Source organism: Actinia tenebrosa, unplaced genomic scaffold (genome assembly GCF_029948245.1).
Source record: "Actinia tenebrosa isolate PJP-AT-01 unplaced genomic scaffold, QUT_ActTen_1.0 PGA_scaffold7__59_contigs__length_16204524, whole genome shotgun sequence".
Lineage (NCBI taxonomy): Eukaryota > Metazoa > Cnidaria > Anthozoa > Actiniaria > Actiniidae > Actinia > Actinia tenebrosa.
Genome location: NW_028292584.1, coordinates 5295718 through 5323374, shown reverse-complemented (window position 1 = coordinate 5323374; position 27657 = coordinate 5295718). Strand labels below are relative to the sequence as shown.

Here is a 27657-nt window from a genome sequence, read left to right as displayed (position 1 = left end):
GATCTCCCACCAAACGAGCTTTGATAGCTTTCTCCTCTAAAACAAATATTGTACAATAAACAAACAACATCCTAATCACAATCCAAGGAACTAATGCAATAATTTTCAGTTGTTGATTTTAAACTATTTTCTCTTGACATGACTGAATAAAGATAAACAAAGATCATATGAACGTCTTGTTTTGTAACATATCTAGTTGTACCTGGTGTTAAATTGCCACATACCACTCCAGCATCATGACTGTGATCACATCCACCAGTGTTACCCCAGCCAGCATGAAGACACTGATCAATAGACTCTTGGGATCCGGTGCAATAAAGCCTTTTAAGCCATATAGGACCAGTTCCTTTGACGCTAGAAGTCGTTGTTGTAACTGCCTTGGAGTAATTCAACTTGTGACACACCACGTAAGCATCCCATATGTTCCATTCATCATTGCATATTGTACCCCAAGTACCTTTGTATCTTACTTCTACACGTCCCTCGTCAGGAGTCTTTCCATCCACTAGAAGCAGCAGTAAGGGGGACTCGCGAAACGCCGGCAGAGGCAAAATAGACCCCCGGCCCCCTCTGGGCTTTTTCGGGTTTGACGAGGCCCTACAGGAGGTCTTGCGCGATCAGGGTGGTATCGCGAAAAGTCCCTTACTGCTGCTGTGTTGGGTACCGCAAACGGAGGTTAAGATATTCCTTAGATATAGATGGACGCCATCAAGAGCATACGAAACAAAACTGTGCGTAAGCTAAGAACTCAGGTGTTGGATCGCCTGGACGCCGACTTTGCCTTTACAACATTTATGGAGGGAGATACAGATGAGACGATGAACGAAGAAAGAGCAGAAAAAATTATCGACATGATGTCCGAAGGTAACTACCGTTTGGAGTTGACGTTTATAAAGTATTTAGACGGCGAGTGGATAATCGAAAAGGGCCGTAATCCTATTCGGGCATCAGGTAAGCAAAACCTGTTTGTCTTAAGTGAAAATACGCGCCCGGGAGCGTTAGTAGGCATTGACATGATGTTTTACGAGGTCGCTTACCCAGTTACTGTGGTCATTTACGGTGCGTACGAGATTAAGAAGCCCGACGTTAAGAAGCTCAAACCAATGCGACATCCAGGTAACTGTGTTGCGAAGTTAGTATAAGAGTTCTTTGAGGACTCCACCCGTGGTGGTAAGTTAACTTTAAAGAGAAGAGAAGCCATCAGGAAATGGGAAAAAGACACACATAAGGCCGGAGCCACCATAGACAACATCAAGAAGTTAGAGACTGCCTTAGAACGCCGCATACACGTAAAAGATATCACTGACGGGTTCATTTACCCAGGTACGCACAAATACGGAGGTAGAGGTGCCCCCATAATCGTTTACCAACACAATGGACACGCTTGGCGAGAACTTAGGTTCCCCAAAAAGAAGGAAACTAAGGTCTATAAAGCTTCTCCGTTGGTAGAATTAGTCCACGAAAACTCCGTTTGGTTGATGGATTCGGAAGGAAGTCAGTTTATGACGCAGGATGGTACTCTTTACCGCCCCGAAATTGAACACCAACGCATTCAAAGTGCCTGTGAAACCTTAGGGGAAGACTTCTCAGACGAGGTCCTTAGCTCTCGTAGTTTGGACTTCTTAGCCGCAAAGAAGAGGAACGGATGGAAGTCCACGCCTAAGGAATTCGCCGACATAGCTAAAGCGTGCGTGGAGCACGGTCACGGTGGTCTGTGGAACATGGAGTATGACGAAAACGAATACGTCTCCTTAGACACGAAACACTGTTACCCCGCAAGTTTTAAAGGATTGGGGGATTGTAAGGAGTATTATGACCGTTACGGACATCCAGATTCGCAGTTCTTTCGTGTCGCGTTGGATGGTCACTACGACGCCCCAGCAACGGGGTTCGTAAGGTTAACCAGCTGGAAATTTACAAAAAACTTACATCCAATAATCTATGCGTGGTACGGAAAGCACCTGCAGGAGAAAGAATGGATACCCATACCCCTATTGAAGTTCTTTGAAGAGCGCAAACTTTTAAAATACACAGCGCATGAAGCCATACTTTGTCACAGCGCCTTTACGCAATGGCTCCCAGAGCACAACCCCACAGCGCGGGTGGTCATAGGTAAATTCACGCAGGGCGCAAAAGAAGGCGAAAAACATATGCAGCGGCGCCTAATAACGGACGAAGGCGAACTAAGCTTCCTTATAAAGCGCGCACATGATGAAGGAACAATGGTATCCGTAGAAATATGGGACTACATTGTAGATGATAAACTACACAAATGGAACGCTTTGTGTTACTACCAAGATCACAGACCGCAGTATTATCATCTGCGTGCCAGCATGTTAGCATATGCGCACATTAACCTTCTTGCGATGCTGCTACGGTTCGACAAAGAGGACATCCCACGTGTAGCCACGGATTCCCTGTACGTAAAGCCCGAAGTGTTAGAAAAGATGCAGGAGTTCTACACCGAAGACGAGTTAGCGGAAAGTGGTCAATGGCGCGTTAAAGACGAAGAGATAAAAGCCTGGAGAGAACGTGTGGAATATCATGGTGGACACACAAAAGGCGTCATTACCCCCACAGAAGAGCCATTACCGTTAGTTACGGACCCCATTTCCTACCAACGCTTCTCTTACCTTTACGGAACGGGTGGTAGTGGTAAGACCACCAGGGTTTTGGAACTCTTTCCAAAGATAAAGGTGTTAACTCCTACGCATCGTTTGGAAAGGGAATTAACGGAGATGGGTTACGACGCGCAAACCTACCACAGCTTCTTTCGCTGGAATGGCCAAAAGTGGGTACCGGAGGCAGTACACGACATACCTCCGGTGATACTTTGGGACGAGATTTGCACCGTTCCTTTAGAAATACTGCAGGAGTTCGTAGACTTCCTAAAAGGGAAATGCCAGGTGATATTTGCTGGGGATCCATGCCAACCTCCTCCAATAGCCGGAGAAATGCCCCACGAATGGTTAAAAGGAATGGTAGATCACTGTGAAGAAATCAACACCGACTACCGCAGTAAAGACCAAGTACGTAAATTAAAGGCGGAATTAAGGGGCCTTAGCGACGCGGAACAAAACAAGATACTACGTAAGCACATACGAGCGAAGATATACGAGGACTTCCTTTACACATGGCATCCAAAGGATTTGGTGCTAAGCAGCAAGCGCGCAGCACAGGCCCGCATACAGAAAGACCTGTTCGAAATACACCAGGAGCGCTTTCCTAGTCATTTGGTGCCTGTTTGTTATAAACCCCACGACACCCGCATGCAAAAAAGAGACGTCTGGGTACCTGGTACCGACATCCAACTGCAGAACGCAGTAACGCACGATAAAGCCTGGGTACCCATAGAAAAGGTGGAAAGAATAACCTCCCATCCAGATTGGCGCTTGGGCTATTGCATGACAGTCCACAGCGCGCAGGGGCTTACCATAAAAGAAACCTTATGGATCATAGACCAGCGGCTCTGTTGGAGCAACCTTATCTACACCGCCGTAAGCCGCGTAGAATATGCCAAACAGTTAAAAAGAGCCTGGGGGCCGCAAATGCGTTACGACCGCACGCCAGAGGACGTAGCCAAAGAGAACATTGCCAAGAAACTCCTTCGCTACAAGCGGCACGACGAAGAAAAAAATATGACGTTCGACCTATGCGTGGACGACGTCTATAAGAAAGGGGCACGGTGTGCCAAGTGTAACATACCACTACTATGGAGGTTTGACCCGAATGACGATCAGCAGTTCTCCGTGGATCGTATCAACAACAAGCGCGGGCATTGCAGAGGCAACGTAAGGCTAACATGCCTAGAGTGTAATCGGGCGCGCGGTGCTGCGCTACTTTGAAGGGCAGCTAGCACTACTCTGAGTCTTTGGGGACTATGAGCAGCTCTTCCTTGACAAATCCGCGACTTGGGCCATCTACGTAATACAACACGGGTTGCCCTTCCTTGGTGACGGACTTCGAAATCTCATACGTTTCCAAAGACCAGTTAGGATCCGTGGCTCTCTTACTGCCACCTTCGAGTTCCCCCGGCTGATAGAGGTATCTGACCACTATGTTGCGGGGGAGCTTTTTTTCCTTCAGTCCGACCGCCCTCGAACTTCTGACGTAGGACTTGTGTTCCACGTGTTTCTTTTTTATGGCATCCTTGGGTTTTATTCCCGTAGCCCTGGCCGCCTCGTTGTTCAAAGCCGCGACGACCTGGGGGAGCCTCTGAGTCCATTCCCTGTTGCGTTTAGATGGATCTTCCAGCTCTTTCCAATACTGGTACCCAAAGAGACGCTCGGCCAAGGTTTTATTGAATCTTTCGACGATGCTCTGACCCCTGTGGTACTCAGCTTCGGCTCTCCTAATCTTAGTGTCGTGGTCTTTCAGGGTCTTGGTAACCACGCCCATGAACTCTGTCCCCGCATCCACTTGCAGCAGCTTAGGCCATTTCAAAACGCGCTTATAAATCCTACCTAGGGCTTCTGCGACTTCCCCAGAATCCTTGCTGGTTATGGGTTCGGCGTCCTTATATCTGCTTGCGATATCAACTACGGTCAAAGCGTATCTATAGGTCTTCCTTCTCACCTTATCGTGCGGTAAGAAAAGCAAATCCGCCTGATGAACTTCATTGGGGGCATTTACGGTAAAGCTGGGCCTGGGAATGTACTTAGGCACGGGAAGATAGACCTGCCAGATGGTTTGTTTTCTTAGCCAGTTCTTAGCCGTTTCTTCTGATACCCTGGCCGCGGTCGCGAGTTTCTTGATGGCTGACGCTCCTCTCCAATAGCCTTCAGGCCCATAGTAAATCTTCTTGAGTTTGTCCTCTACGCGGCCCATTATATGAATTCCAAAACAAGATTGATCTTACGTCCGTTAAAATCCACCGTCTCTCCGTCCACTTTAATGGTGATGTTTATGCTTTCTACCAAATTAGACAAATCATAGCTCAAAGAAATGGGAGTGTATTCTACTGGGTCAAATGGATTACCTTTGGGTAGAAACTTGGACATAAGAGAAGACTTTTCTCCATTGTTGTAACTATGGACTAAATCGCAATAGACTTCGTAAGAGGATGCGACTTTCCATTTCACAGGTATGGCTGTGTTGGTAATCGTCTTGCCTGAGGCACATAATAAAGATCCCAATGGGTCAGACTTTCCAAAAGTCATTGAATAATTTGACATATTATGTTTGAGGGTCATTTCGTGCGGCAATCCTGTGGTGAGAGTATAACCATGTTTTGCTAATTCCTTGGCCAGTGTGATTGGTGTATAATGTCCATCGGGCAGCAATACGGCTTGATAGTTAGATCCTCCTGTATGCTTAGTTACTATGCCCCTAATCAGGTTATACCAAGAATTGTACAAAGAGCAACTAACCAGGCGAACCTTATGGGCTTTAATGGGGGGATTCAAATAAGTGGTAAAGTTATTTTTATCGCTTTCCAAAAAGACGATCATATATTACAGGGGACAAGTCCCCTTCTAGTGATCTGAGCGCAGCTCAGAGCAGATACGCCAAAGCTACGCCTCCCGCCAGCCCTGCGACTCCTACAAAGACCAATTCATTGTCTTTTTGTTTCTTAGAAGGCTGGTAGTAATTCTTGAACTGAGGCCTTTTCAACCCCGTTAATGCCGCGGGGTGTGCTTGCGCATAAAGTTTGAAGGCGTAGTCTGTATTTTCGAAGTTCTTGTCTGCCTGCATCTTGTCTTGGTAGTTCTTATCCAACCAATCCCTGTAAGCTTGTCTTTTTTCATTCCAAGCCGCCACGTCCCTTTGATATTTCTCCAGCGCTAAGTCGTGCCTCTTCCTTTCGGCGGCCAAATCTCCGCTGCGATCACCTCTAACTAATCTATCCAAATACTGACCACCATAATTAGCTCCAGTGAATGCTAAAGCTGCAATAACCCCACCTGCGACCACGCTAGCCATTATATATTACACCGTAGGTAGGTACTTTTCCTTCCGTAGGTAATCCTTTACCATGATAGCCCCGCCTACGGCAGCGGTCATCTTAGCAAAATTAGCGAAGCTCTTGCTTGGGTCTTCAGTAAAGTCTTCTTTGAGCACTTTCTTACCTACCCAACCAATACCCGCAACGATGGAAGTAATAATAGCTGCTTCTTCAACAGTTTTCAATAACGCGGTTGACATTATATTACAAAGCGAGAAGGTTATCACTCCATTTCAGGGATTTTGCTTTTTCTCACGGGCGGCTCCGCAGGTGCGTAATGTGCTGGTTCCAATTTTACTTTTGGCTTCGTAGCCCGCCATTGTAAGTAGAGGCTGCCTGCTGCTATAGCAAGTCCTAACGCGCCAATGACGTATCCCGGATTAATAAAGGATTCCTCTTCCTCCACCTTTTCTTCTTTTTTGGCTTTGTTCTTCCTGTTCATCTCCGCGAGCTTCTTCCCCGCGGCAACTCTGCCTGGAGATTTAGCCTTGGTAATCTTGGTATCTTCTACGGGTGGTTGTTCTTCGGTGCCACTCATCTTATATCTAAGGACTTGAAGGACTTGACAAGTAACTTGATGACGACTTGACAATGACTTACGGACGACTTAATAATGACTTGGCAATGACTTAACGGCGACTTGACTAAGTACTTGACGACGACTTGACTAAGTACTTGACAACGACTTGACTAAGTACTTGACGACGACTTGACTAAGTACTTGAGGCGACTTGATCAGGTACCTCAGCAAGTGCCGCCTGGAAGACCTTTTCGACTTCTCTGTCCTTCTTGAAGTCCTTCCAAGAGGCCGTAAGTTCCTTCAAGTCGACGTGCTGAGCTATGTGAAGTGCCGCAGAGGCGACTGCCATTAACTTACCGCACTTCAAAGACCACCACCCGCAGGTTATCTTAAGTTCTTGGGCGATGACATAGTCCTCGCTTATGTCCTTCCGCAGTTGCTCCACGTCGTCTATGGGCAGTGCAAGTCCAAGCAATTTAGTGGCAAGTCGGATAGCGGAGTCTGCTACGGCGTCCGTGGTCTTACTTGCAAGGGCAGCCTCATACCTCTTATGGAACTTCTTGACTTCCTCTTCCGACAACTTATTAACCTGCTCATGGGTAAGTTCCTTGCCTATCATTTCTTTACACTTCCCAGAAGACACAAGGATGTTGAGTTGTTCCTTGAGGTTACTTTCATCTAACTGCGTGGGGACTTCATCTAAGAGCTGCTCAATGTCCATATACATTAGGACTCAAAGACTTTAAAGATCGCAGATCTTTATGGAATACGGAAACCTCAAAGAGAAGATCATCTTGGAATGTTGGTGCGTCTTTAAATGCCGCATGTATTCGTGCAACTGTTCCTTGGATATCTCGCCGCCGTAGTCGCTTAAGATGGTTTCCAGGTCTGGCTTACTTGGAGTATAAAATACGACAAGTGAACCTATGTTTTCCCTGAAGGGCTTAGAGACGCTGGTAAGCTGCTGCGAGAGCAACCAAACGCTAATATTGTCGTGTCTGCCGCTGAAAGCGAGCTTCACTAATTCGGAGGTGCGTCTTTTTACGTCGTCCCCGCAGGCGATGTCATCCAGTATGAGCAAGGTTTGCGTATCTTTAGGGAATTGCTTATGCCAGAACTTAAGATGGCTGGATAACTCGTTAGGATCCAGTATGTCCACAAAGAAGTCGTCATCTTTCACTCCTATGTCCGTCCAGGTGTGGTTATTCACGTAGGTGGGACAAAGTAGCACTATGTAGTCGAAGCGGTATCTAAAGGGTCCTAATAGCTGCTCCACTACGAATTGGGTCTTTCCGCAGCCGGTGGGTCCTACTATCAGAGCATTGCAGGGAATATGGTTCGGATCCATTATATATACGATGGACCCAGTGGAAGCAGTGCAAAGAATTGTCGCCGACGCAAAAGATAAGAGAGACACCATAGAAATGCAAAGGGAGGAGATAGACCGGCTAAAAGAGCGCGTGCAGGAGTTGTACGATGAAATGTGCGGTCTGAAGCGCGCGGAAAGGTTTGGCGCGCTGATAACTATGGCGGGTTGGGCGAAAGAAAGCGTTAAGGACTTCATGCGATATCCCCTGTAGAGCTGTTTAAAAGACACCTTAGAATGTTAAGTATGAGGTTGTTAAAGATACTACTTTTCTTAAAGAAAGAAATAACCTTATTCTTAGGTATCTTCTTAAAAAAGTAATAGTCTTTAACAACCTCATACTTAACATTCTAAGGTGTCTTTTAAATGACTCATACGTATATATCTTTAACAACCCCATACTCAACATTCTGAGACATCTTTTAAAAGTAACATGCATATCCTTAACAATATAACAACCTTATACTTAACAATTTAAGGTATCTTTTAAACGCAGCCGTATGCTCCCGTAGACCTGTTTTAAAAGACACCTAAGAATGTTAACAATAAAGTTAAAAATACGTTATATTGTGGTTAAGGTACACTTAAGTATAAATGAACTGTTCAACGTGTAAAAAGGTGTTCAGCACCAAGCAAAGACTACAATACCACGTTCGTCGTGGCGTTTGCACAAAGAAACCGATTAGTAAAGTTTGTAAGGATTGTGGTAACGAATTCAGTACCGTTCAAAAGATGCGACAACATCAAGACAAACGCATTTGTGGGCTTTGTAAGGGCTGTAATAAGGAATTCCCTAACACCTCCGAGCACCTGAAAAGGGGCGTCTGTGAACAAGCCAGACAGTGTAGTTTCTGTAATAAGATACTTAGTAGTCGTCAACGTTTACAGACGCATCGGAAAACACATGAAGTGAATTATCGATTTCTCTTTGGGAGCTACGACTTGGAAGGCGTGGATTGCTACCAATGTGCGGATATGATGAGTCGCTGCCCGCATAAAGAGGATTACTTAAGGAATCGTATAGATTACCAAAAGAAGATAGTCCGTACTTTCCCCTCTTTTGAACGCGCCGAAGGCGTTCCGTGGACTAAAAGGGAGTATTGGAGGCAGGAGTGCGATCGTTGTGGTTGTGTTAGAGAAGAGGAACATATCTTCAACTGCCTCGACAAATAAGCGTCCTTAACAGTATAACAACCTTATACTCAACATTCTGAGACCCTTTTAGAATGGGGTTTGCGCAAAGAGTCTCAAATCCCATTCTTATTTTTATTTATTATTATTAAGGATATTTAATAATAATAAATAAAAATAAGGACCCCTTTTAAAGGTATATGCTAGCCGCAGGATTCCTAATCACCCTTTCAATATATGGACTGTATTACGTGTGAACTACCAGCCGATTGCATTACGCCCCCAAAACCGCGTAAAAATTACGCCTGCCTTCATTGCGGCAAGGTATTTCTTGAAGGATCCCATTGGTGCTCCGCGGATCCTAAAGCGCAGCGGGTCCTTACGAATGCAGAGGACTCTCGGGCTCATACTTGACTACGTCAAATACCCACCTGCCATCCTTTTTACCATGACTCATAACATGGGTAACGTCCTGCCCTTCAATGGCGTACCTTATCCTATCGGGCGCCCAAAGGGTGTATGTTCTTTTTTTATTCTTTAAGACCAAGCGCAGGCGGTCGATGTCTTCAAAGACCACATAATTCTTTATCTCATAAATCTCCCCCACCACCAAATCCCTCCAGTGCGTTTGTATGAACTTTAACTCGTTAAATTTATCCTTGTCCATATATTCTATGAAATATCTTTAAGTGTGTTGCCAAAGTCTCCGAGGTTTTAAAGACCTTACAGCACCACCTGCAGGGAATTCGTAGGTGTTCAGCATACGCAGTGATCTCCCTGCAGATGTCGTCGTAATCGTTGCTGATCATTACTTTATAACCGTTTTCTTCATACCTCTGTAAGAGTAGTTGCTGATCCTCAGATAACCTGCCGTTGCCTTTTGGGGTCTTTAGCTCTATACAGAAACCGCGGTAATGTGTGTGCGCATTCAAGATCATTAAGTCGGGTTGGCCGCGTTGATATCCTTTCTGCCAGCACTTTATGCGTTTGCCGTCCGAATCCTGCAGTTCACCTAGACCAGGGGTCACGAGCATTTGAGGGTAGAATCTACGGATGTAGTCCACTACCTTTTTATGCAGGTCAAACTCATTTTCTATTTTGAATACCAACTTGTTTGGACCGTCAAACCGCCGTTCTATTTCGTACTTACCCGTTTTCCTTAGCGCGGGTAGGACTTCCTCAAAGACCCAATCGCGAAACTCTACTGCCTTTGGTAGTTTAGAACTAAATATCAGTTCGTACAACCCGGATTCGGATATAAACACGGAATTTGGCTGTGCGTTAGCAGGGGCGCCCTGTTTTAGGGCCCCCTTTAGCTCATCCAACCTTTTCTGGTATTTCTCGGAAACGTGCTCCCTGATTGCATTTCTTGGTTTCTCATATCCCAACGCAGCTGCCACTTCCTTTGCTTTGAAGTACAAAGTTTCGCCTTGCACTATGCATTGCAGTTTGGTGTCGTTGTTTTCGAAGACGCGAGGCATTGTATATATAGCATATTTTTTATGGCCTCAATAGGCAACACTCCTTAGCTGATTCATTTCCACGCTTAGCTGCGCGTCAGACACCACGAAGATATACGCGTTTATCTTAGTAGTGTCGCTGGCATCTTTGGTGCGTTTGATTTCCAATGTGATGCCGTCCTGCGTATTTACTAAACGTAGGCCCTGCCCATGTAGGTCTTCGTCGTTGGTGGTGCGCATGTCAATCCATAACGCGTACTTATCCTTAAAGAACTCCTTTGGGGCAATTTGATCGCCAAACTTGCGCGCGACTTCCCGGTACATATCCTCGGGCTTTATCCCTTGCGAGTAAACCTTGTTAGGCACTCCGTTAATGCTAACACCTACGTTGGTAATGTTAGGATTAAAGAATGCCTCAGAGTCGCGCAATCCTGCGGTGTATGTCTTTGCAAACAGTAACATTAACCCTGTAAGGCTGCGCCTGGGAAGGTTAATGCTTTGGTTAATAACCTCTTCGACGTTGTTCGTAAAGCTGACCGTCTTATACATCACAACGTGGTCGTAAAGAAAAGCCTTGCCGGAGCTGTATTCCATGCCAGCGCTACGAGCCAGCTCTTCACTGTATACCGTTTCGTACTGCAGCTCCAAGTTAGTAACGGTGTATGGGTGGACGGCTGAGGAACTTACGTCTTTTCCCTGCAGGATGTTCGTAGTATCTGCTAGGGTCACTTCGAACTGCAGTTCACTTAGCTGCCTTGGGTAGTATGCACCGTGGTTCGTGATAATTTCAAAATCTAATGGAATACCATATTTAGTACCGTAGGCCGCCTTTATTTCGTCTTCTCCTGATGCGCTAGAGGTTGCGCTTCTTACCTTACGTATGGCTGCGCTTGCTATTCCCTGCTCTATCCTTTGCGCGCGGTCGAAGGCCGTCAACCATAAGTCTTTGTACGTGGTGTACAAATCGTACCTGTTCAAGTCCAAAAGGGATTCCCCGGCGAACTTCACGCGTATTTTGGAAACAAGGTTCCTGCCTGCATTATTAACGACATAACGCGCGTCTGCGGTATCTGGTTGTATTGCTAGGTCAAACCTTAAAGCCAGGGTGCCGGGTACCAATACTAGGTTATCCGTTAGACGGGGCACGCCTACGTACAAGGTTTCTCCTGGTTTTGCGCTGGATGGTGTGAATGTAACCCGGTGAAAGGTGCGTTCTGCCTTTAGTCCGCCAACCTGCTTAGGTAATACGTTTGGGTTTAACTTTGAGCTTATCATATATAATGGAAGTAGAAGGAACGGATTTTGACCCCCTTACCGAAGAAGGCCAAGTAGACATTAATGACGAAGAATACGAGTCTTTGCTTCCTAATGACAACGTAGACTCCCGAGGTCTCTTCGATAAGCTAAGACGCAAATATGGCAGCAGGGCCCGCGATGCTATGCGTTCCTTAAGAGATAAATTTAGATCTAAGAACCCCCACACGCCCATTCCAGAATACTTACAAATGGAATCCCTTGGGGTGCGGTCGGACTTAATAGCGGACCTCATCAAGGACCTAAGAGAGCGATACCCAAGCCTAAACCTGGCTCTCTTGGACTTCCAAATAGGAGACAAAGGGCAGGCTCAAGTTAGAGAATCGGGTAGGGAAAAATGGCACAACTTGTATCAAAGGAAGAATTCCCACCTGCTTAACAAACAGCTTCCAAAAGGAGTCACAAATGCGCTGGGAACGCCCAACTTGACGATGCTAAGCACTGAGACTCAAAAGGAAACAGAAGTTGCTCAAAGGGCCTTTATTAGAGGTATTTCGAGGCCTGGCGCCGAAGATGCCCTCAGATCCGCAATCAGACTACGGGAGGAGTCTAGGGAAAAGCTTAACCAATTAGAGGATAGCGACTCGCAGGCTGAAAAGGAAGCACTTAAGAAGGAAATACAGGAAAATAACATAACCATCGATGACCTTACGCGACAACTTGATGACGTAACCAAGGAAGAAGGCGGTCTTACTAGTCGCTTCGAAGCCGTCCAAGAGGAAAACCAAGCATTGCAGGAACGTATAAGAGAATTGGAAGACGAATTCATTAAACAAATTGAACTAACTACTAAAAGCCATGCCAACGAAATCGTAGACTTTAGGAATAGACTTTCTAAGGCGTTGGACGAAAAAAGCGACGCAAGGAATCAGCTAAGGGCTGCTTTGAACGAAGCGGCGGGGAAAGACACGGAACTACAGCGCTTAGGACAAGAATTAATGGAGTCTGTTGACAGAGAAAGGCAATTAATGCTGGACAAGGCAGTGGCGGAGGAACAAATACGGCAACTTCAACAGGCCGTCGAAGACTTGGAGTACGAAATAGATCGACAGCGAGTAATAATCGAAGATCAAACTCACCCTGAAGAAGAAAGGGAAGCAGCCCAAAAGGAGGTGGAAACCCTTGAAGTACGCCTTGCGGAATTGAAGACGCAAAAGGACAAATTGGAAAAGGAGCTGGGGCTTACCACCAAGGAAAAGATAAAAAGAGCTCTTTTGAAGTATGGCGTTCCACTGGCATTTGCGGCCGCTATTTCGAGCGTAGTAGCAGTAATCTTGTCCACACTTAAGGCTACGGGCGCGGGCGTAAAGAAATTAGGCAATGGACTAACGGACTTGGGAAAAAAGATGGCAGCCGGTCTTCCTGGGCTGCTGGGTTCGGTTGTTTCCTTGGCACTTAGGGCCGGCGGAGAACTGTTGAAGTTCGTGGGTAACAACATTTGGATCTTAGTCGTAGCTATTGGGGTGGTACTCCTGAAGAAGATGAAGGTTTAAGCTTATCCGAGTATTTTACTGATGGCTTATCGTCGTCAGACGCCCGAGGTGTTCTCGACTGGGGATAAGTAAAGATAGTATTCGCGCCGCCTTGGTAATGCGGAACTAGTGGTATAGCAGTCATAGTAGAAATGGTCTTATGATTCCAAACATTATTCTTATGAGATTCTGTCCCAGCATGAACAGTATTTATCCAAACTTTAATATTGAATTTATCATCCTTGCAGGTATTAATTTGAAGCTTTGCATATTGACAATTAGCTATCATATGAAAAGTAATCGGTAAAAGATCTTCATTACTCCTGTGTGGCTCGTACGAGAAATGAGCTGGTTCCCTATTATTAATCTTATTCCTTAAGGGTAGTAATGGGACATTATCCTCGTCAACAATCCTAAAAGCGATGCCATATTCATTAAACGTCCCAATGCTGATAGTGCACATTATTAACCCTAATCCTCCAACCTTCACCCATAACCCAGTGTCCTTCCAAATATCGCTTTCAGGAAACTCTTTTTCCTCTAAGTAATGTAAAAACCAATCTTCCTTTGCATGTGGATTCATATATTTCAGGTCTAAAGACTCATTACCGTAAGAGTGCTGATGGTTGCATTGTTATAGACTTCGTCTCTTTGATCCTCTATGCTATTCACGCAAACGCTCCGAGTATCGTCTACGCGCATTTGCAGCTTTACCTTCCCATGGCAATCGGCGACCATGTGGAAAGTCCAAACCGATAGATTTTCGGCGCTGCTGGGGTTGGGCTCTACGGAGAAATGCGCAGGCTCCCTGTTGTTTGTCTTATTTCTCATAGGCTGCAGTATGCCATTGTCATCCAGGAACCTAAAGCCCACGTTGGCATGGCCCTCTGTGCCAATGCAAATACTACAAAGGATTAACTTCTTTCCCGAGTAGTTCAAATTCACGGACATGCCCGTGACATCAACCCAAGATGCTTGGGTGTATTTTTTCTCGCCTGTGTAAGTCGTATAGACACAATCTACTCCAGCTACGTAGGGGTTGTTCATCGCCATATATAATAGCTCAGACCAATGCCCGCAACTACTATACCGGCTTTTAGTAAGTTGTGGTCATATTCCTCTTCTTTCTTAGGCGCTCGGTATACTGGCTGCACTTTCTTAGGTGGTTGCGTATGGTGCACTTTTTTAGGCTGTTCAACAAAGTGCCTCCTAAGAGTGTCAGAGTTCACGTCATTCACCCCAAACTTCATATCCTTAGTAGCTCGTTGAAGTTCGTTGTTGTATCCTACTACAGAGCCAGTATTCATAGATAAATTACTGGGCATTAACCAACAACCCGGGGCTACTGCATAGTCCAGTCGGGCCTTAGAATTTTGTATAGCTAGTTGGTAACGCTGTACGCCCTTGCTAATGTCGCCCTCCAAGATCGAACTTTCGAATAAGATCAGGGCTTCGGCTCGCGTCTCTTCTGCGGCGCCCGTATTTCCAATTATGCTAGATCGGGTATTTACTTGGGCTCCAAGGATAGAATAAACGTAAGCTTCTATGCTACGGTTCAAACGGGCAAGGCCGGCTTTGGTTAGTCCTTTGCCTTCTGGGGGTATGAAATTAAGATATTGCTTCGTTTGCTCGTCGTTGGTAATCTTGATAATCAGCGGGTTAGCCCCTGCATACTTACCACCCTCGTCTTTGAACAGAGGTCCATCGCGGACTTCCTTAGTGGTTTTGGCATTTGGTTCGAAGAAGGTGCTACTGTCGTGAGTTTCCTTATGATATCCCGTGTTCCATCGTAGATTCAATGCATGAACTTCCTTATCACTTAACACATGTCCACCAATCCCCCAATGAGCCCAAATATGTCCCAAACCATTGTTAGCACCCGCGGTACATCGGAAATCCTTCGCTTCAGCACCAAACTCCTTACAAAGTCTGTTATAAGCCGGCACGCTGTATTTATTATCTCTTGGATAAAACGTGGCATCTCCTGGCAGCGCAATAACACCCATCTCATGCAGTATTCTTCTAACCGTGAAGTGGAAGTGAAACATGAATATCGAATTCTTCATCAAGTTTGCGCTTACCCCACAACCGCTGGTGGCGCACCAAACCGCAAAGTTCAACTGCTGCGGCCAATAACGCATGTTAGGACCGCTTAACCATTCATGAGATTCCTTAGCGGTGGTATGAACAATGGGCACGTTTTTGAAGATATCTCGCACCTTTAACGGAAAGGAATGGTTGTTAGAGATCCGCATGTTCAACGTTAGGTCTAAGCTTGGGTGCTTATCAAATGAAACCGCGGGTATCGGATAAGTACTGCTGCCCAGCAATAATTCCTTTGACCAACCGGGTTCAACATGCGTTGGCGCTGGCGTTGGCGAATGCTTCAGTTGATCGTCTATTTGATTAACCAGCGTAGGTTTCAAGTCCGCATTGCTGTACATCCTAGAGCCGTTATAGTAAATCCCATCGGGCCTTCTTTCGAACTTACTGGGGTCTGAATGCGGAAACATCTTCCTAAATGCTCTCCAATTCCAGTAATCTCGATTATCGTGATGTGGCTGCTCTTGAATATCATTACCAAACGCGTCGTACATAGTATATGTAATGGATGTTATACCATCAGCACCTCCACTTTATCCTGAACTTCCTAAGGAACCTAACGAAATGAATGCCGAAAACTTCAGGCTCAATAAAGCAAACTTAATCCTGGCTTACTTGGAAGGGCAGGCAAAACACTACGAAGAGGTTAGAAAAAAGTACGCCAGAGCCCGAAGCACGCTACATAAAATCGCGATAACTTCCGGCTCCATGTCCGTGGCGTTAACAGGCACCGGCGTTGCTACCTCACTCACCGGGCCTGGAATAGTCGTTGGCGTTCCTTTGGCCAGCGTTGGGGCCATTTGCGGCATCGTTTCCGCTGTTACGACAGGCATTATAAAGCAATTGTCCTGTAAGATATCCAAGCACGACACTCACATAGCCCTAGCAAAAGCAAAGGCTAACACCATCGCCGACTTGGTGTCTCAGGCTCTGCGGGACCGCCGCATAGACGACACGGAGTTCTCTTTGATCCTCGCGGAGGAAAAGAAATACGGCGAATTAAAGTCGGGTAATAAAAAAACCATCGTGAAAGATCTTTCCGAGGAATCTCGCAAAAAGATCTACCAGGAGGCAAAGGAGGAGCTCCAAAGAAAACTCGCTCAGTAGACATCTGCTTTGAAAAGAACGTAGGGGGATTTCGACTGCACATTTCATCTTCTCGGAATCCATCCTAATAGGGGGTGGTTGGAGTCAATTTTGTAAAATATTTCGTAAATTACGTCAGGGTAATAAGGAATATCCTTATCCAGCCGACAAAACATCCACTCGGCTCTTGCCATATCAGAAACCTCGGGAATAGACTTACCGGTAATTTCAGACAAAAGATAGGGAATAGCTTTGTAATATTTTCCTAGTTTTAATTTTTTCAGCGTTTTCCGTAGACTTTGTGGGGTTGGCTCTTCTAAGTGGTCTATGATTTTCTTCTTTACTTCGTTGTTTAAATATACCGGTCGATAACCTTGGATATGACTCATCCAGTCCCTAAAGTATTTTATTCTTTTGTATGGGGTCTTCTTACGACCTCCATTGGCGTAATATTGCTCTCTGGTAGCATTTGGTACGGCATTACGAATATTCTTACCACACTCGTAACACTGTGCTGACGTGTCGTCTTCTATTTGCATTTTCTTACCACAACACCAAAAGGGTTCTGGCTTAGGTACGATAACTTTAGGTCTTAGACAAATTATGCAAAAGTCGTTAACAAACTTCTTACATTCGTGCATCGTATATTTATAAGATATTTTTACCTCCGTTTGCGGTACCCAACACAGCAGCAGTAAGGGACTTTTCGCGATGCCACCCGATCGCGCAAGACCCCCTGTAGGGCCTCCTCAAACCCGAAAAAGCCCAGGGGGGGCCGGGGGTCTATTTTGCCTCTGCCGGCGTTTCGCGAGTCCCCCTTACTGCTGCTCTAGACGAACAGCTACCTTGGTCTTTGCTTCTGTAACAATATACAGAAACGTGCTAGCTTAAGAATATTTCTGTTTTCATTTTTAAGTGAGGTTTAAATCATGCATAGTTGTTTTTTACTTTAACTTGGAGTACGTTACGCTTTACCGACTTTGACTATCGTCTACATTACGCCAGACAGTATTAATAGACTCTTTTTGATAGGGCGTAATGTTTGCTAATTTCAAATCATGTCATTTTTTTGGGAATAAGATTCTTTACTTGACTGCACCGTCTCATATTCATGTGTACAGTATTCTCATGCGCAAACATTATAAAGAAATAATGTAATGACAAAGCATTACCCCATTACGAACTTGCAAGTCGAGGTTGGTTGAACAAAATCGTTGGCCCCCATTTTCTATTTCAATAATTTTCAAAGAATTAGATAAGTTGTCAATGTAGCAAATTTGGTAAAAAATGATGGTAAATTCAAAATGAAAACACGTATTTGGATAAAAACTTCAAAGAGTTACCGAATGTTTCATGGTGGCGGTAAATTTTAGCCAAGATTTGCAAGTTGACAATATAAAACCAAAAATATTGGAATGCAATGCACCATTTTCTCTGCCAGGTAAAATGGCGGTTGGGTTTTAATTTGAATGTCAAGTTACAGAATGCAGTATCATTGGTCTTGTTATTCCTGCTGGATGATTTACGACCACATGTTTTCCGTGAGATTTCAAAAATTGCGATGGCTACCAGATGAACGACCGAAAAGTCATAATGTTACAATTAGGATCACTCTGAGAAAAACAGCTACTTAATTGCTATGGAATGAAAGTAAGAAACTTTGGTAAACTTTTGAGCACTTTTGCATAGCAAATTTGCAATGATGCAAAATTTTTGCTCCATATTAAAGAGCTTGGAAGTACTTCGAGAGCGACAAACAATGTAAACAATAACATAGTCACGCAGTGCATTGTGGTTGACTAGGATTCTTTAATGCTCGACTTATGGATGGCACGTAAGCTATTATTAAAAAGTTTTTTTACCAAAAAAAGCTGTAGCTGCATTTTTATATTATCTCACTCCTCAGTGAATTCTGTAACCCTCTTATTTTATTTGCTCTTTCAACATTTATCAAGATCTTAATTATTTGAATATGCGAAGTTTGAAACGAAGTTTGAACGTCCCTTAACTTGATGGAACTGTCAAATTCTCCTTTTACAACTACAAAATAGTATTCAACACGCCCTTCTGTACTTTCTATTTCAATTTGTACGAAATTACAATTGCTTTTCTCGATCGGATTATTCAGCTCTTAATGTGAGTTTCTTATTATGTAATTATTGACCAAACGTAGCTCGTGAAATGACCTTACCAGGTAATAAGATTAACTTATTAGATTGAACAATTAAGAAAAATTACTTAATAATATTAATTAATTGATAGAAATAGTGTTTGATCATCAAGTGTTAGACTCACCCTTAACCAACAAGAACACAGTACACAGTAACAGTATAAGGCGCGCCATCGATCAGTCAGGTCGTTATCCAAGATAAGGTTCGTAGGGAAATCTAGTGAACACTGCTGCCACGGCAGAAGGTAATGCAAAGAATGACTACAGTCTGACACTGAGATCAGGTATAAATAGTAAGGATATTGATTGTAATTGACAGCACAGCTCGTCTTAGAGCTACTTGTTACGCTTTCGAGTCTAGTTTTGTCAGGGGGGAGTGGGGCGAGTGTCTTTTGATTCACACAAAAATATTTGAAACTTTGATTAAAAAAATTTTTTTTTCAATAATAACAATTAATTTCTTTATGAAATTCGTATTTCATTTTGATTTTAATGTTTTTATGATTACGGTGCTTTTTATATTTTACTAAAATTTGAACTAATAAGGTCAAACGTATTCAAGCCTTTATGCGTGTGCGCGCCAAATATAGAGAAACATTTAGTATAGTTTCCCAACCGTACCCATACATGAATAGTTTATATTTTGCTTTCTCACAATAAGCTAGTCTAAATATGAATAACCTAGGCTAAAAAACAGGCAGGCAAAGCAAAATCTTAATCAAACCATAAGGAATGAGCTGACTGCTTTCGTTAGTGGTGGAGAAAGTCCTGATCAGTCCTCCTTGTCATGGATGGCGGAGGGGGAGGGGGTGCAAAGTCTGTCTATGGAGGAGGGAGGGGTAGGGGAGATGGCGTGAAATGCTTTGGTGATTATATTTATTTATTTTTGTATCTATATATGTGTCTTTATTGTTACATACAATTGTAGTTGTTGATTTATATTCATATTCACATCTATAATTATATACTTCAATAATATATACATCTATAAATTGACTGTTGACTGACTACCTAACTAACTATTTGAATATACTTATTTAGTTATAGCTCTGTCTGTCTGTCTGTCTGCATTATTCTGAGGACACTTGGTTGACGTAATTCGACTGTTGTGGCGTCATCATCTAAGACAAAGAAAAAATGTCAGTTATGTAGGTAGGTCATTAAATTATTGCTGAAATGTGTTAATTATTTTTATTACCTTTGGTTTAGTAGTTCATCACTGTTGTCTTTATACTGATGGGCTTCCTGTGTGGACAAAGAAACGAATGCTAAAACAAAGCGAAATAAGAAGTGGATGGGTGGATAAAAAAAGCAAACGATTGAATAAATGAATAAAAAATGAATAAAAGAACGAATGGGTGCGACGGAGAGAAAAAAAGAAGAAAGAAATGGAGTTATCTTCTCTCCCCCATTATAAAACGTACCTTCCCAAATGCATGTGTTAACAAATGTGTTTCAGTACTCACCCAACTATCCACAGCCATTAATGTCTGCTACAGCCTCGATGACCATCACATCATTCTACTCCACTTTGGTACGTTATCAATACATTCTACAGCTTACTCGTAAATCATTGATTACCGAATCGATATAACTATGTCTAACTAGCTAAACAAATCGCCTCTTGTCTCCACTAGTAGCCATAGCAACCCATCAAAGTTAAGATATCTTGAATCCTTCAAGAATTCTTAACTACATACGAAATTCTGACATCAAAATATTTGAACATCAGAATTATGACAAAAGCCTAAAGATTCTTTAGACTCTTTTGAAGGGTTAACTGATTATGATAGAATCTTTTAGTATGCTTGGTTATATCTATGTACATGTTTTACATATGTTTTTCTTACCATCATCTTCTTTTGAGCAATTCGGTTTCGGTGTAAAATTACCGCAGCCAGGCTCTCCAGTTCGCTTTATGTTATATTAAGAAGCAAAAAAAAAAAACTTTTTTTAAATGTTCCATCATTATTAACCAAGGTAAATCAAACACATAAGATTTTTCTAAAGAACAAAAACGTTATTTTTTCATCAGCAAAGACTTCGTTTTATGTAGAAAGTGACTGCACCTTGTCCTATACTAATATGATGAATAAAACAGATGATGGTTTCAAGCAAGGCGGTTCCAGCCTTTTGTGAAGCTCATCGTGTTCTTTACGCTCAGTGGAATGAATTTAATTAGAAACCCTCCTTTGTAAAGCCTATTGCGCTAGCTTTTCCTGCGCGACGGCCATTTTGAAACCTCTCCCCCTTTTTAAAATCCTGGGTCTGCCACTGTAAAGTGCTCCTTTTTATCTTTTTTTACTTCCATTGTTAACTACTCACCTGTTTCTTATTTGTTGTTGGCCTCTCAGTGACGCTGCTAAAAAGATACACAATGTGAGGTGTTAAAAGGTAAGTGCTACATTACTTTCATAACATAGTTACGCAACTGATGTCTCCTTAACCTGGTCAGTGATTTGGTCAGCAATGGTTTAGTAGTTTTAGGTGCCTGTTTGTTGTTTGTTGTTGGCCTCTTAGTGACGCTGCTAAAAAGATACAGAATGTGAGGTGTTAAAAGGTAAGTGCTACATTACTTTCATAACATAGTTACGCAACTGATGTCTCCTTAACCTGGTCAGTGGTTTGGTCAGCAATGGTTTAGTAGTTGTAGGTGCCTGTTTCTTATTTGTTGTTGGCCTCTCAGTGACGCTGCTAAAAAGATACAGAATGTGAGGTATTAAAAGGTAAGTGCTACATTACTTTCATAACATAGTTACGCAACTGATGTCTCCTTAACCTGGTCAGTGGTTTGGTCAGCAATGGTTTAGTAGTTGTAGGTGCCTGTTTCTTATTTGTTGTTGGCCTCTCAGTGACGCTGCTAAAAAGATACACAATGTGAGGTATTAAAAGGTAAGTGCTACATTACTTTCATAACATAGTTACGCAACTGATGTCTCCTTAACCTGGTCAGTGGTTTGGTCAGCAACGGTTTAGTAGTTGTAGGTGCTTGTGCTGTCCTTCTAACTGCGCCTTCACAATTAAGGTAAAAGTCAAAGTATTTTATTTTCCTTTTTAGGTTAGAAATAAAGACGGTGAGCCTGAGTTTTAGGGAATAATATTTTATAATAACAAAACGATTAAGGCACTTACAATACAAAAGTAAGGCCCAGTTTAAACATCGAATTTCCAATGTGTTGAATTTCAATACAGAAGATGAAAACCTGTTGTTTGATCTTGCATTAATTTGCACGAGATTCGGGACCTGAAATTCGACGCGGTACACTTTTGTTTTGTTTTTATTAACATACCCATCTTGCACGTCACACCAACGTCTTCAATATGGTAGCAGTTTGTATTTCCCCATCCATTGTGACTGCAGTCTGTAATCGACGTTTCTCTTCCTGTACAACCGACGTACATCAGCCATATTATACCCTTGACGCGTGTAAAGTTGGTGGTTATGTATTTCTGTACTCCAGGGTAACCAAGCATACGACACACCACCTCAGCGTCTTTCATGTCCCATTTATCATCACATACAGTACCCCACTGACCATGGTACCTGATTTCAAGTCGACCAGAATTGTCTGACCTTCATCCAGCTAAACGAACTTGAACTGGTGGAGGATCTGTGGATTTGCATCAACATCATTGAGGTCATTGTACAACTGACACTTGGACAAGGGCTTGAAAGAGAATGAATAGAGCTTTACTAAAGCTATTGTGTGATCAAGAAATGAACTATTTAGATTATTGGCTTTGATGTGATGATATTTGAATGATTAGAGTAAAGTAGAGATTTGTCTTTTTTACCTTCATTTGTCTTACAAACCACACCAACAAGAAGTTTATTCGAGCACCATGAAGGGACCTTCCACCATCCTGAGTGAGCACACTCTGCTATCGACTTTTCTCTACCTCTGCATCCCATATCATACGTGAGCCCTCTTCTTGGTGTTCCTCCTTCAATGAAGCGAATTGCGTGTTCAGGTGCTTTGTATCCAAGCATTCGGCAGATCACGTGAGCATCTCGTATATCCCACCACCCATACTTCCAAGGATCACACACTACTCCCCAGGTCCCTTGATACTGGATTTCTACTTTACCAGTATGGTTTTGATCTCCCACCAGACGAACTTTGATCGCTTTCTCCTCTGAAACAAATATTGTTCAATGAACAAACAACATTAGTCACAATCCTTACATTGCTTGATTTAATGTTCAGAAAGTAAAGATAACAATATATATTGATAGCTATTCTAATCAAGGTCGTCACAAAAAGTAACTTGAATATTTGATGAAAATAGCAACGAACTAATGCAATAATTTTCAGATGATAATTTTAAAATATTGTTTCTTGGCATGATAGAAAAACATGAATAGATAAACAAAGATCGTATGAAGGATTTGTTTCGTAACTTATCTAGTTGTACCTGGTGTTAGATTGCCACATACCACTCCAGCATCGCGGCTGTGATCACATCCACCGGTGTTACCCCAGCCACCATGACGACACTGATCAACAGTTTCTTCGTATCCCAAACAACGAAGCCCTTTAAGCCATATTTGACCAGTCCCTTTGACGCTAGAAGTCGTTGCTGTAACTGCCTTGGAGTAATTCAACATGTGACACACCACGTAAGCATCCCATATGTTCCATTCATCATTGCATATTGTACCCCAAGTACCTTTGTATCTTACTTCTACACGTCCCTCGTTAGGACTTTTTCCATCCACTAGACGAACAGCTACCTTGGGCTTTGCTTCTGTAACAGTCCACAGAAACGATCTAGCTTAAGAATCCTTCTGTTTTCATTTTTAAGTGGAATTTAAATCATATATTTTTTTGTAACTTTATCTTGAAGTACGTTACGTTCTACCGACTTTGACTATCGTCTACATTACGCCATACAGTATTAATAGACACTTTTTGATTGGGATTAATGTTTGCTTATTTTAAATCATGTAATTAATTCGTTTGAGAATAAGATTCTTTACTTGACTGTACCGTCCCATATTTATGTGTACAGTATTCTCATACGAAAACGTTATAAAGAAATAACGTAATGGCAAAGCATTACACCATTACGAACTTGCAAGTCAAGGTTGGTTGAACAAAATCGTTGGCCCCATCTTCTATTTCAATAATTTTTAAAGAATTAGATAAGTTGTCAATATAGCAAATTTGGGAGAAAAAAAATGATGATAAACTCATAATGAAAACACGTATTTGGATAAAAATTTCAAATCTACGTTGCACTCAATTCAAAGACTCACCGAATGTTTCATGGTGGCGGCAAATTTGAGCCAAAATTTGCAAGTTGTTAATATGCAACCATAAATAATGGTATGCAATGCGCCATTTTTTGTACCAGGTAAATGGCGTTTTTAATTTGAAGGTTATGTTTTAGAATGCAGTTTTATCGGTCTTGTTATTCCTGCTGAATGATTTATACGACCACATTATTTACGGCCACATTCTACTTTCCGTTCGATTTCAAATATTGCGATGGCTTCCAGATGAACGACCGAAAAGTCATAACGTTACAATTAGGATCTCTGAAAAATACAGCTAACTATTTGCTATGGAATGAAAGTAAGAAATCTTTGGTAAACGTTTGAGCACTTTTGCAATGATGCAAAATTTTTGCTCCATATTAAAGAGCTTGGAAGTACTTCGAGAGCTAGCGATGTAGACAAACAATGTAAACAATAACATAGTCGCGCAGTGCATTGTGGTTGACTAGGATTCTTTAATGCTCGACTTATGGACTTATGGAAAAAAAGCTGTAGCTGCATTTTTATATTATCTCACTCCTCAGTGAATTCTGTAACCCTCATTTTTTATTTGCTCTTTCAACTTTTATCAAGACCTTTATTATTTGACTATGCGAAGTTTGGAAAATTTGCCTGCGAACGTCCTTAACTTGATGGAACTGTCAAATTCTCCTTGTACAACTAAAAAATAGTATTCAAGACGTCCTTTTGTACTTTCTATTTCAATTTGTACGAAATTACAATTGCTTCTCTCGATCGGATTGTTCAGCTCGTACTGTGAGTTTATTATTATGTAATCATTCACCAAACGTAGCGCGTGAAATGACCTTATCAGATAATAAAATTAACTTATTAGATTGAACAATTAAGAAAAATTACTCAATAATATTAATTAATTGATAGAAAAATGTTTGCTCTATTTTTAGACTCACCCTTAACCAACAAGAACACAGCACACAGTAAAAGTATAAGGTGCGCCATCGATCAGTCAGGTCCTCATCCAAGATAAGGTTCGTAGGGAAATCTAGTGAACGCTGCAGCCACGGCAGAAGGTAAGCCAACAATGACTACAGTCTGACACTGGGATCAGGTATGAATAGTAAGGATATTTGATTGTGCTTGACAGCACAGCTCGTTTTAGTGCTACTTGTTACGCTCTCGAGTCTAGTTTTGTCAGGGGGGAGGGGGGCGAGTGACTTTTGATTCACACAAAAATATTTGAAACTTTGACAAAAAAATTTTTTTTTCGATAATAACAAATAATTTCTCTATGAAATTCGTATTTTATTTTTATTTATTTATTTATTTAACAATTTTGGTGCTTTTTATATTTTACTAAAATTTGAACTAATAAGGTCAAACGTATTCAAGCCTTTAAGCGTGTGCGCGCCAAATATAGAGGAACATTTAGTATAGTTTCCCAACCCTACCCATACATGAATAGTTTATATTTTATTTCTCACAATAAAACTTGTCTAAATATGAATAGTCTATGCTAGTAAACAGACAAAGCGAAATCTTAATCAAACCACAGGAAAAGACGGAGCTGACTACTTTCGTTAGTGAGGTCGTGTCGTTTTCGTGTTTCGCTTTTACTCGACGCTCGCCACCGAGGTAAATAGTTTTACGAAATATCGAACACATTTAGAAAACTGAATGGTTGGGAATACTAAAATTTGTAATCTTCCGTTGGCCAAAGCTTAAAAAATGAACGATGTTCCAACGAACAGATATTTATTTGAGTACAGAGCTTGTTATCATTCGAACGCATCTGATTTCTTTTAGACTATGTGGTTTTGTGGTGCTGAGAACGTTGCCCTTCCTAACCACTTTCCTTTCATCCCCATAAACCTTATGTACTTGACAAGTGTGTGTTGTTTCTGGTCGCTATTTTCTCATTCGTTTCTATTTTCATCCGGAATTTAAACCCGAAAATGCGTTTCCTTTAAAAAAAACTTTTATTAGCAGTTTACATTATTTTAGCAGTTACAACATTCGTTTCGGGTAGATTCTAATAACAGTCGGATTAAGCCAGTAAAACTGACACAATTGAAAACCTACTGTAAGATTTTACCTGCTCCCCCTCAATAAAATAGTTTCAGCTTTAAAAACTTTCCTTTTGAGAAATCTCAAAATGTTCGGGTACGGTTCACATCGCATGAAATCAATGCAGTTTAACTAAGGAACATGGACATGCAAAAGCCATTAAAGATAATATGTTTTAAAATCAAATTATAAAGCAGTTTCATGCACGTTTGTCGGCATTCTGCAAAATCCCAAATGATAAGATGTACATGCCCAATTAGAACAACGTTCCTGGACGAAAATTTTGGTTAAAATTTCGGTTCGACGTGCTGCTCAGCTGAGCTGCCGGAGTAATACACTAGTCAACTGAAACCCCCGACCCCGACCCCGGGGCAGGGCGGGGAATTAATGTGACGAGACCGGGGGTTTAAAATGCATTTAACAGCGTGAAAGCACGGAGATACGGGAGAATTAATGTGTAGCTCAACAATTTTAACAGCAAATATTTTCCTGTGTACCCTAGACAGGGCGGGGAATTTAACACTACATAAATGTTAAATTCCATAAATTGAAAACGAATAAAAGAAAAACAAAGAAAACAAAGAAACATAGAAACGAACTAATGAGGGAGGGAGGGAGGGAGGAATAGGAAGGAAGGAAGGAAGTAAGAAAGGAAGGAGGGAGGAAAGCATAAGGTCATTCTCTCCCCCCCCCCCCCCCCCTCAAAAAAAGGTTAAATTACAAACGGATGTTTTTTTCCTGACAATTAGAAATTACTGCTGAAATTTAAAAGATTTCTCCTCATGAAAACACAAGTAAAAGACTTCATGGCACTTTTGCATTTTCGGACTTTAATTCCGGATGAAAATAGAAACGAATGAGAAAATAGCGACCAGAAACAACAAACACTTGTCGATTTCAGTCACGGTATATGTCGAAAATACCCAATGTTCACTGCCTCCGTATGAACCCTAAATACCTTAACCCAAAACTGATTTTTGGATATGTTCTAGAAGAACATCTAAATAGTTCATGACGTGAGTTTCATTGAGAAAAAAAGTTGCACACTTGCTTAATTTTTTTTGGCGTAGCAAGGGTCAGATCTATGAGTGAATACCACTCAATTCTAAATATCATCTGACCGCTTTCAATAAATAGCTAAAACCATTATTTTATACCCAATCAAGTCTCAAACATCTCTTCTATCAATTTATAAACATATAGGTTTCATATTTTTTTCCTATTCTCTATGCGTTAGTTGTTTTTGGACCGGTTTGATTCAACTGAAAATTTGCATACTTCTGAGATCGCCGCTAGGCCAATAGTTTTTCTCGGATTTCTCAGATTTTTAGCGGTTTTTTGAAAAACTAACTACACCACGTTTGTTTACTCGGTAATACCTTCCAGCAAACCAAAAATGAGCAAAATCGAAATTTTGACCGTGACCGGCCGATGCTCGATATTAGTGGACCTTCGCTCTTAAATTCCCGTAAAAGCCTTCCAAAAAATCTCTCAAAAAAGGGGATCTTTAAAGGGATCTTCAAAGGTGAAAACTCAGTGGCCTCGTGGCCGCCTTTTCGCTCTACTTGCTACGCATGCGTGCCACAGACCACAGGGAACCAACGAACCCACAGGGACCCCAATGCAGTAATACCTGTTGTAGCTCCATTATTTACCCAGGGCCGTCATAGAAACGTTAGCGTCATCCTTCTGCTTCAGAACATGTTTCCTAAGGGAAAATTTAATACAGATATTAGTCGAAATATCTTGCTCTCTTCCGAAGCCCTAGTGACAGGAAACAAATCT

At 42.2% G+C, this 27657-nt stretch overlaps 3 protein-coding genes across 9 annotated transcripts in view; all 3 read right to left on the bottom strand.

Moving 5' to 3' along the window:
• The window catches only part of LOC116289132 (neurotrypsin-like), a 59995-nt gene extending 41161 nt beyond the window's left edge, over positions 1 to 18834 (bottom strand). For all 4 annotated transcript variants that reach the window (XM_089039906.1, XM_089039908.1, XM_089039905.1 and 1 more), the window contains exon 1: positions 18692 to 18834. In XM_089039906.1, the coding sequence (XP_088896032.1) occupies positions 18692 to 18740 (49 nt within the window). In that variant the 5' untranslated portion in view covers positions 18741 to 18834. The remainder of the gene's footprint in view (positions 1 to 18691) is intronic.
• Positions 18835 to 19023: 189 nt separating this feature from the next.
• LOC148905407 (uncharacterized) lies at positions 19024 to 22067 on the bottom strand. Of its 3 annotated transcripts, none has more exons than XM_089039931.1 (8): positions 21857 to 22067; positions 21512 to 21578; positions 21346 to 21426; positions 21180 to 21260; positions 21014 to 21094; positions 20892 to 20928; positions 19765 to 20480; positions 19024 to 19687 (listed from the first exon to the last, which is right to left on the bottom strand). In XM_089039931.1, the coding sequence occupies exons 1-7, from the start codon at positions 22065 to 22067 to the stop codon at positions 20385 to 20387; spliced, it is 654 nt and encodes a 217-aa protein (XP_088896057.1). In that variant the 3' UTR covers positions 19024 to 19687; positions 19765 to 20384. The 3 variants fall into 3 exon arrangements, with proteins under 3 accessions (XP_088896057.1, XP_088896058.1, XP_088896059.1); XM_089039932.1 differs by having other exon boundaries at positions 21346 to 21423; XM_089039933.1 differs by lacking the exon at positions 21014 to 21094.
• A 46-nt stretch (positions 22068 to 22113) lies between these two features.
• Positions 22114 to 24973, bottom strand: LOC148905406 (scavenger receptor cysteine-rich domain superfamily protein-like). 2 transcript variants are annotated; one of them, XM_089039922.1, is made up of 4 exons: positions 24759 to 24973; positions 22983 to 23315; positions 22362 to 22703; positions 22114 to 22177 (listed from the first exon to the last, which is right to left on the bottom strand). In XM_089039922.1, the coding sequence occupies exons 1-4, from the start codon at positions 24805 to 24807 to the stop codon at positions 22143 to 22145; spliced, it is 759 nt and encodes a 252-aa protein (XP_088896048.1). In that variant the 5' UTR covers positions 24808 to 24973; the 3' UTR covers positions 22114 to 22142. The 2 variants fall into 2 exon arrangements, with proteins under 2 accessions (XP_088896048.1, XP_088896049.1); XM_089039923.1 differs by lacking the exon at positions 22114 to 22177 and adding an exon at positions 22195 to 22234.
• Positions 24974 to 27657: the final 2684 nt, after the last annotated feature.